Source organism: Oncorhynchus mykiss, chromosome 32 (genome assembly GCF_013265735.2).
Source record: "Oncorhynchus mykiss isolate Arlee chromosome 32, USDA_OmykA_1.1, whole genome shotgun sequence".
In the NCBI taxonomy this organism is placed as follows: domain Eukaryota; kingdom Metazoa; phylum Chordata; class Actinopteri; order Salmoniformes; family Salmonidae; genus Oncorhynchus; species Oncorhynchus mykiss.
Window position 1 is genome coordinate 7875322 of NC_050572.1, and position 9472 is coordinate 7884793.

Consider the following 9472-nt stretch of genomic DNA (forward strand, 5'->3'; position numbering starts at 1 on the left):
AGAGAGAGAGAAATATTCTTATCTGAGAGAGAGAGAGAGAGATATATTCTTATCTGAGAGAGAGAGAGAGAGAGAGAGAGAGAGAGATATTATCTGAGAGAGAGAGAGAGAGAGAGAGAGATATTCTTATCTGAGAGAGAGAGATATTCTTATCTGAGAGAGAGATATTCTTATCTGAGAGAGAGAGATATTATCTGAGAGAGAGAGAGATATTCTTATCTGAGAGAGAGAGAGAGAGATATTCTTATCTGAGAGAGAGAGAGAGAGATATTATCTGAGAGAGAGAGAGAGAGAGAGATATTCTTATCTGAGAGAGAGAGAGATATTCTTATCTGAGAGAGAGAGAGAGATATATTCTTATCTGAGGGAGAGAGAGATATTCTTATCTGAGAGAGAGAGAGATATTCTTATCTGAGAGAGAGAGATATATTCTTATCTGAGAGAGAGAGAGATATTCTTATCTGAGAGATAGAGAGATATTCTTATCTGAGAGAGAGATAGAGAGATATATTCTTATCTGAGAGAGAGAGAGAGAGAGAGAGATATTCTTATCTGAGAGAGAGAGAGATATTCTTATCTGAGAGATAGAGAGATATTCTTATCTGAGAGAGAGAGAGATATTCTTATCTGAGAGAGAGATAGAGAGATATATTCTTATCTGAGAGAGAGAGATATTCTTATCTGAGAGAGAGAGAGATATTCTTATCTGAGAGAGAGAGAGAGAGAGATATTCTTATCTGAGAGAGAGAGAGAGAGAGATATTCTTATCTGAGAGAGAGAGAGAGAGAGAGAGAGAGATATTCTTATCTGAGAGAGAGAGAGAGATATTCTTATCTGAGAGAGAGAGAGATATTCTTATCTGAGAGAGAGAGAGATATTCTTATCTGAGAGAGAGAGATATATTCTTATCTGAGAGAGAGAGATATATTCTTATCTGAGAGAGAGAGATATATTCTTATCTGAGAGAGAGAAAGAGAGATATATTCTTATCTGAGAGAGAGAGAGAGAGAGATATTCTTATCTGAGAGAGAGAGATATATTCTTATCTGAGAGAGAGAGAGAGAGAGAGATATTCTTATCTGAGAGAGAGAGATATATTCTTATCTGAGAGAGAGAGAGAGATATATTCTTATCTGAGAGAGAGAGAGATATTCTTATCTGAGAGAGAGAGAGAGAGATATATTCTTATCTGAGAGAGAGAGAGAGAGAGAGATATTCTTATCTGAGAGAGAGAGAGAGAGATATTCTTATCTGAGAGAGAGAGAGATATTCTTATCTGAGAGAGAGAGATATATTCTTATCTGAGAGAGAGAGATATATTCTTATCTGAGAGAGAGAGAGAGAGAGAGAGAGACACAACACACAGATTGTTCTCGATCATCTTGCATCATCAGCATCATCGCCTGCAAGACTCTTTTTGTTTTTTTATTCCAGGTGCCGGCCCCAAAGTGAGAGAAGTTTGGACTCAGCCGACATCATCATCATCATCATCATCATCACTTTGAGATAGAGAGAAAACAACATGGTGGAACAACAAAAAACCCACTTTCCCACTAAAACATATAGAACATCTTCACAACAGGTCACAAGTCCGTTACTGTGATCCACACCAATACTTTCCAGGTAGGAAACATGAGAAAACGCCGGGGGGGGGGGGGTCAAGTTTTGTCTAGGTACTGACCCAGAATCAGATTCCGCTCCCCTAATCCTAATTTTAACAATAGTGGAGAATTGTAAAACTGATCCAGAATCAGATTCCGCTCCCCTAATCCTAATTTTAACAATAGTGGAGAAACGTAAAACTGACCCAGAATCAGTATCTAGGGGCGACTTCACCCCTACAGCAAAAATAAATAAAAAAAAACACGGCATATTGTCAAACTGCACAGATGTCAACTGAACGTCTATTTCACGTTGGCTCAACGTGATGTCATTGAAAAGACATGGAAACAACGTCGATTCAACAAGCGTGTGGCCAGTGGGCAGGGTGTAACTTCCCAATACAAAACCACGATCATCATCATCATCATCATCATCATCCCAGTTGGAAAGAGATTAGCCTGGTCCCAGATCTGTTTGTGCTCTTGCCAACTCAAAATGTATTTTTTTGTTTGTACTTTCAAGCCAATTGTTTTGCATGACAACTCCATAAGGGAATTTTTATTTTACTAGGCAAGTCAGTTAAGAACAAATTCTTATTTTCAATGACGGTCTAGGAACAGTGGGTTAACTGCCTGTTCAGGGGGCAGAACGACAGATTTGTACCTTGTCAGCTCGGGGGTTTGAACTTGCAACCTTCCGGTTACTAGTCCAACGCTCTAACCACTAGGCTACCCTGCACACAAACAGATCTGTGACCCGGGCTAGAAGGAGAGAATTAAACACATGAATTAAACACATGAAGCAGGAGCAATAACAAAAGCAGTGAGTCAATTCAACCATCACTGTACTTGCTTTCTGATCAACCTAGAAAAATAATGAAATAAAATCCGAACCGAATGTCCCGCCCCCCCCCCCCCCCCCCCCCCCCCCCCCCCCCCCCGAACCCCCTCCCCCCCAAAAAGTAAAATAAATAAACACAACAACGTGTAGCTATGCTCTGATGCTTTTATCCAAACCTAAAGCAAGCTAGAGAAACGTCAACCTGATGAATGGAGAGAGATGCATTTTAAGAAAACACCAAAACGCAGCACTTTGAACTGAACAAACTAGAACATTCATCGGTATGTAATAATGTACATGGTTGTAAACAGGGGGGGGGTGGGGTGGGGGGGGTCGATTCCATTTCAAATCAGAAAGTTAAAACCAAATTACAATTCCAAATGTTTCCTCATTAAAAAAGCATTGACGATGACTGAAATTCCAATTTTTACTTCCTGAATTGAAATGGAATTTACCCCCGACCTTGGTTGTAAACAAATAGATGTCCACTCTGGGCCACCGTAGTAGTGGACATAAGAGCCTGGAGTTACTACTGACCCCTTGACCTGACCAGGTCGGCATATTTAACAGCTGTTTGGCTGTTGTTTGGCAGACCGGGTTCATTCATATACCAAATCGTTTCCTTTCCCTTTTAAGACAACACTGACCGGTGTGGAGATATCTCAATCCACTACACTGGCTTCCTTCTCTCATCTCCTTTCCTTTTTAAGACAACACTGACCGGTGTCTAAGAGCAATGGGCTTCATATAAAGGAGACTGGGGCTGCATGGGAGATATCTCAATCCACTACACTGGCTTCCTTCTTTCACCTCCTTTCCTTCATGATAGGTGAGAGAGGCTTTCACCATATGTTGCTTCCACCTGCCAGATCAGAGATGACGAAGGAAAGGTTCAATGAAAGGAAGCACGCTTACACTATTGAGACAGCCCAGGTCCTATATCTAGATTGGGGAAGTAACCTATTATACTCACTGCTTAAATAAAAAAAAATGTAAAAAGAATTTGCAAGGCACAGTGAAATTTACAACTGGTAAACATCTGTTACCTAGACATCATTAAATCCAGTAGGTTTTTAGTAATATGGCCTAACGACAGATTCTAATTTGGTCCAAAAGGATAGACAGGTTTGAGTGCATTTGCAGCAAACAGATGACACCTCTTAACCTTTCGGCAGTACCTGGTCATCTCTTAACCTTTAGGCAGTACCAGGTCATCTCTTAACCTTTAGGTAGTACCAGGTCATATCTTAACCTTTAGGCAGTACCAGGTCATCTCTTAACCTTTAGGCAGTACCAGGTCATCTCTTAACCTTTAGGTAGTACCAGGTCATCTCTTAACCTTTAGGCAGTACCAGGTCATCTCTTAACCTTTAGGCAGTACCAGGTCATCTCTTAACCTTTAGGCAGGTCATATCTTAACCTTTAGGCAGTACCAGGTCATCTCTTAACCTTTAGGCAGTACCAGGTCATATCTTAACCTTTAGGTAGTACCAGGTCATCTCTTAACCTTTAGGCAGTACCAGGTCATCTCTTAACCTTTAGGCAGTACCAGGTCATCTCTTAACCTTTAGGCAGTACCAGGTCATATCTTAACCTTTAGGTAGTACCAGGTCATCTCCATTGGCAATCCAATTGTGAAAGATCTGTATTTCTTGACCGGAGTGTTGGAGTTAATTGATAATCCCGGATGTTGTTTGGAGTAAAAGGGTGAATGTGAGTTGATGTACAAATTGGTGATCTTTCCAAGACCACTGGTATAGAGAAATGTACATTACCATTGTTATCGTCATAACTAAACTGAAATGTGTTGCTTTAAAAAACAACTAAATCACATATTTAAGTAATGGCAATAATACCAAAACATCAACCATGTACTTTTCAATTCATAATGAAACTCACAGAAGATACCACTTCAAATGTTTCAGCTTCTTCACATTTAAAAGCAAAACATGTAGAGTAGTATAATAGTCCCATCATACAAAGACTAACATTAAGCTGGGACAAAACCTGCTGAGCAAAACATGAAGCGCTGACAGACAGAGAGAGACAGAGAGAGAGAGAGAGAGAGAACATGAAGCGCTGACAGACAGAGAGAGAGAGAGAGAGAGAGAGAGAACACGAAGCACTGAGAGACAGAGAGAGAGAGAGAGAGAGAGAACATGAAGCACTGAGAGAGAGAGAGAGAGAGAGAGAGAGAGAGAGAGGGAGACACAGAGAGAGAGAACACGAAGCACTGAGAGACAGAGAGAGAGAGAGAGAGAGAACATGAAGCACTGAGAAAGAGAGAGAGAGAGAGAGAGAGAGAACATGAAGCACTGAGAGACAGAGAGAGAGAGAGAGAGAGAGAGAACATGAAGCACTGAGAGACAGAGAGAGAGAGAGAGAGAGAGAGAGAGGGAGACACAGAGAGAGAGAACACGAAGCACTGAGAGACAGAGAGAGAGAGAGAGAGAGAACATGAAGCACTGAGAAAGAGAGAGAGAGAGAGAGAACATGAAGCACTGAGAGACAGAGAGAGAGAGAGAGAGAGAACATGAAGCACTGAGAAAGAGAGAGAGAGAGAGAGAACATGAAGCACTGAGAAAGAGAGAGAGAGAGAACATGAAGCACTGAGAAAGAGAGAGCGAGAGAGAGAGAGAACATGAAGCACTGAGGAAGAGAGAGAGAGAGAACATGAAGCACTGAGAGAGAGAGAGAGAGAACATGAAGCACTGAGAGAGAGAGAGAGAGAGAGAGAACATGAAGCACAGAGAGAGAGAGAGAGAGAGAGAGAGAGAACATGAAGCACTGAGAGAGAGAGAGAGAGAGAAAGAGAGAACATGAAGCACTGAGAAAGAGAGAGAGAGAGAGAACATGAAGCACTGAGAAAGAGAGAGAGAGAGAGAGAGAGAGAGAGAGAGAGAGAGAGAGAGAGAGAACATGAAGCACTGAGAAAGAGAGAGAGAGAGAGAGAACATGAAGCACTGAGAAAGAGAGAGAGAGAACATGAAGCACTGAGAGAGAGAGAGAGAGAGAACATGAAGCAATGAGAAAGAGAGAGAGAGAGAACATGAAGCACTGAGAAAGAGAGAGAGAGAGAACATGAAGCACAGAGAGAGAGAGAGAACATGAAGCACAGAGAGAGAGAGAGAGAGAACATGAAGCACAGAGAGAGAGAGAGAACATGAAGCACTGAGAGAGAGAGAGAGAACATGAAGCACAGAGAGAGAGAGAGAGAGAGAGAACATGAAGCACTGAGAGAGAGAGAGAACATGAAGCACTGAGAGAGAGAGAGAACATGAAGCACTGACAGAGAGAACATGAAGCACTGACAGAGAGAACATGAAGCACTGACAGAGAGAACATGAAGCACTGACAGACAGAGAGAGAGAGAGAGAGAGAGAGAGAGAGAGAGAGAGAGAGAGAGAGAGAGAGAGAGAGAGAACATGAAGCACTGAGAAAGAGAGAGAGAGAGAGAGAGAGAGAGAGAGAGAGAGAACATGAAGCACTGAGAGAGAGAGAGAGAGAGAACATGAAGCACTGACAGAGAGAACATGAAGCACTGACAGACAGAGAAAGAGAGTGAACATGAAGCACAGAGACAGAGAGAGAGAGAACATGAAGCACTGACAGACAGAGAGAACATGAAGCACTGACAGAGAGAACATGAAGCACTGACAGACAGAGAGAGAACATGAAGAACTGACTGACAGAAAGAACATGAAGCACAGAGAGAGAACATAAAGCACTGACAGAGAGAGAGAGAGAGAGAGAACATGAAGCACTGACAGACAGAGAGAACATGAAGCACTGACAGAGAGAACATGAAGCACTGACAGACAGAGAGAGAGAACATGAAGAACTGACTGACAGAGAGAACATGAAGCACAGAGAGAGAACATGAAGCACTGACAGACAGAGAGAGAGAGAGAGAGAACATGAAGCACTGACAGACAGAGAGAACATGAAGCACTGACAGACAGAGAACAAGACGATGGGTCTTCCTAGACATTTATACCAACTAACCAGTCAGTCCTCATCGGTCTCTCTCTCCCCTCAGAACATTCCTCATGGGCTGTAGGGAACAGGGCACCATTCAGGATACAGTCAATCCAGTGTCCCTTTACGTCTCTCTTACCAGTTCAGAGTGGCTCAATCACAAAACATAAACATCTTCCCTCGTGTAGTTTTACCTCTCCAGCTGTTCCAAAAAAAAAAAAACCCACAAAGGCATCACCATGGGAACAAACAGAGAACATCAGAACGACGGGGCTGAGACTCCGACCGCAACTGGTTCCCAAAACACAACCAAAACACAAACCAAAACACTTTGGAGAAGATCGTCTTAGACAGCGCCGAGATCATTTCCAAATCGCTTCCAAAGAGTTTGTGTCTTTTGTATGTATGAGTGGATGTGACTATGTAAGACGTTTTTTGTAAATCTGTATTCTTGTAAGTGTGTGTGTGTGTGTGTGTGTGTGTGTGTGTGTGTGTGTGTGTGTGTGTGTGTGTGTGTGTTAGTGTGTATTAATGTGTGTGTCATTGTCACTTTTTGAGTGGCTGGTAAACAGAAGCGTTGGGATCCAGGGAAGAGGGACTATTGTCCATGAACTTGGAGGAGTAGTGTGGCGTAACGGGACTCAGGCTGCTGCTGTCGTTGCTGTAGGAGATACTGGGCATCACCGCCATCACTTCCGCTATCTTCCGCTTCAACTCTGCTATCTCCTGGTCTCTCTGGTGGATCTGACCTGGGGGAAGGAGAGAAAGAGAGGAGGGTTAGATGACAGTAGGAAATGTGTCTTCTTACTTTGTTGCCATTTTCTTCATGTTGCTAATTTACATCTCTGGGTCGTTTAGCATCCTGTTTATGTGATGGTAGGTGAAACCCGAGGTAAAATGTTACTGAACCTTGAGGAGCATCCTGTTTATGTGATGGTAGGTGAAACCCTGAGGTAAAATGTTACTGAACCTTGAGGAGCATCCTGTTTATGTGATGGTAGGTGAAACCCTGAGGTAAAAGGTTACTGAACCTTGAGGAATCCCCAGCCGTCAGAGTTTGATCCTAGAGTCTATGAACACAACGACTGAGCTCGAAGTCGGTCGCTGTCGTACCGCGGTAGTGGGTCAGGAAAGGGAACTGTACCTTGTGCGATCTCCAGCTGTCTCTTGGCATCTCCCAGGGCAGAGAAGAGGTCTAGTTTGATCCTGGTCTCAGCAGACAGACTGTTCTCCAGGTGCTGGGTTTTATCCTGCATGGCCGACAGCGCAGACATCAACACCTCCATGTCCTTCTCATTCTCCTTGTACTTACGCAGCTCCTAGAGAGAGGAGGAGGAGGGAGGAGCGAGAAGAGGGAGGAGAGAGAAGAGGGGGGAGAGGAGGGGGGGGGGAGAGAGGAGGGGCGAGGGAGAGGAGGGGGAGAGGAGAGGGAGGAGAGACAGGAGGGGCGGGGAGAGAGAGGAGGGGGAAGAGAGGAGGGGAGAGAGAGAGAGGAGAGAGAGAGAGGAGGGAGGAGAGAGAGAGAGGAGGGAGGAGAGAGAGAGAGGAGGGAGGAGAGAGAAGAGAGAGAGAGAGAGGGGAGGGAGGAGAGACAGGAGGGAGAGAATAGAGATTAGACAGCCATACCTCATCACGAGCGTCTGAAAACACAAAACTAACTCCTCATAAGGTGTCCAGTGTGGCTCAGCTGGTAGAGCATGGTGCTGCAATGCCAGGGTTGTGGGTTCGATTCCCACGGGAGGGGGGTCCAGTATGAAAATGTATAAACATTTATGCACTCACTACTGTAAGTGGATCTGGAACAGAGAGTAAATGAAGGAATAAGAGAAACACGTTTTCTGCCACAATCTAGTTTCAGCCGTGTCCCAGTAAGGAATCAGAGGCACCCTGCTTGGGTTCTCCTGATACATCACTTACGAGACAGTGATCTCACAGAAAGGAGTTCACAGAAAGGATCCAGGAAGTTCACAGAAAGGATCCAGGAAGTTCACAGAAAGGATCCAGGAAGTTGACAGAAAGGATCCAGGAAGTTGACAGAAAGGATCCAGGAAGTTCACAGAAAGGATCCAGGAAGTTGACAGAAAGGATCCAGGAAGTTGACAGAAAGGATCCAGGAAGTTCACAGAAAGGATCCAGGAAGTATCTAAAGTAATGTAAACTCACCTGGCATTTCCCCTCCAGCTCTCTAATGTGCTCTTCTTTGAGTTTCATGTCGATGCTGAGTTTCTTACACTCCGTCTCCAACTCTCTGATCCGCCCACGCAGGGAGTCAGTACACTCACCCCTGACAGAGAGAAAAGGACAGATGAATACTACAGAAAACAGGAGATACAAGGGGAAGGAACACTGTTCAATATATTAACATGAGAGAGGGGAGGGAGGGGATAGAGAGAGAGGAGGGAGGGGGTAGATAGAGAGGAGGGAGGGGGTAGATGGAGGGAGGGGATAGAGAGAGGAGGGAGGGGATAGAGAGAGGAGGGAGGGGATAGAGAGAGAGGAGGGAGGGGATAGAGAGAGAGGAGGGAGGGGATAGAGAGAGAGGAGGGAGGGGATAGAGAGAGAGGGGGAGGGGATAGATAGAGAGGGGGAGGGGATAGAGAGAGAGGAGGGAGGGGATAGAGAGAGAGGGGGGAGGGGATAGAGAGAGAGGGGGGAGGGGACAGAGAGAGATGAGGGGATAGATAGATAGAGAGGAGGGAGGGGATAGAGAGAGGAGGGAGGGGATAGATAGAAAGGAGGGAGGGGATAGATAGAGAGGAGGGGGGAGAGAGAGAGAGAAGGGGGGATAGAGAGAGGGGGGGAATAGAGAGAGAGAGAGAGAGAGAGAGAGAGGGGGGGGATAGATAGAGAGGATAGAGAGAAAGAGAGGGGGGATAGAGAGAGAGGAGGGGATAGATAGAGAGGAGGGGGGGAAGATAGAGAGGAGGGGAAAGATAGAGAGGAGGGGAAAGATAGAGAGGAGGGAGGGGATAGAGAGAGAGGAGGGAGGGGATAGATAGAGGAGGGAGGGGATAGAGGAGGGAGGGGATAGAGGAGGGAGGGGAAAGAGGAG

At 44.8% G+C, this 9472-nt stretch overlaps 1 protein-coding gene and 2 long non-coding RNA genes across 3 annotated transcripts in view; 1 reads left to right on the plus strand and 2 right to left on the minus strand.

Moving 5' to 3' along the window:
- Positions 1–1367: 1367 nt before the first annotated feature.
- LOC118946480 lies at positions 1368–4054 on the minus strand. Its single transcript, XR_005041318.1, has 2 exons — positions 3892–4054; positions 1368–3839 (listed from the first exon to the last, which is right to left on the minus strand). It is a non-coding gene; the product is annotated as an uncharacterized LOC118946480 (long non-coding RNA).
- Positions 3818–4255, plus strand: LOC118946479. Its single transcript, XR_005041317.1, has 2 exons — positions 3818–3936; positions 4053–4255. It is a non-coding gene; the product is annotated as an uncharacterized LOC118946479 (long non-coding RNA).
- A 2613-nt stretch (positions 4256–6868) lies between these two features.
- LOC110489362 (macoilin-1) overlaps positions 6869–9472 on the minus strand; it is a 12665-nt gene continuing 10061 nt past the window's right edge. Inside the window, exons 9-11 of the mRNA XM_036971157.1 lie at positions 8584–8704; positions 7565–7739; positions 6869–7169 (exon numbers count right to left, since the gene is read on the minus strand). Coding sequence (XP_036827052.1) covers positions 6967–7169; positions 7565–7739; positions 8584–8704 — 499 coding nt within the window. The 3' untranslated portion in view covers positions 6869–6966. The remainder of the gene's footprint in view (positions 7170–7564; positions 7740–8583; positions 8705–9472) is intronic.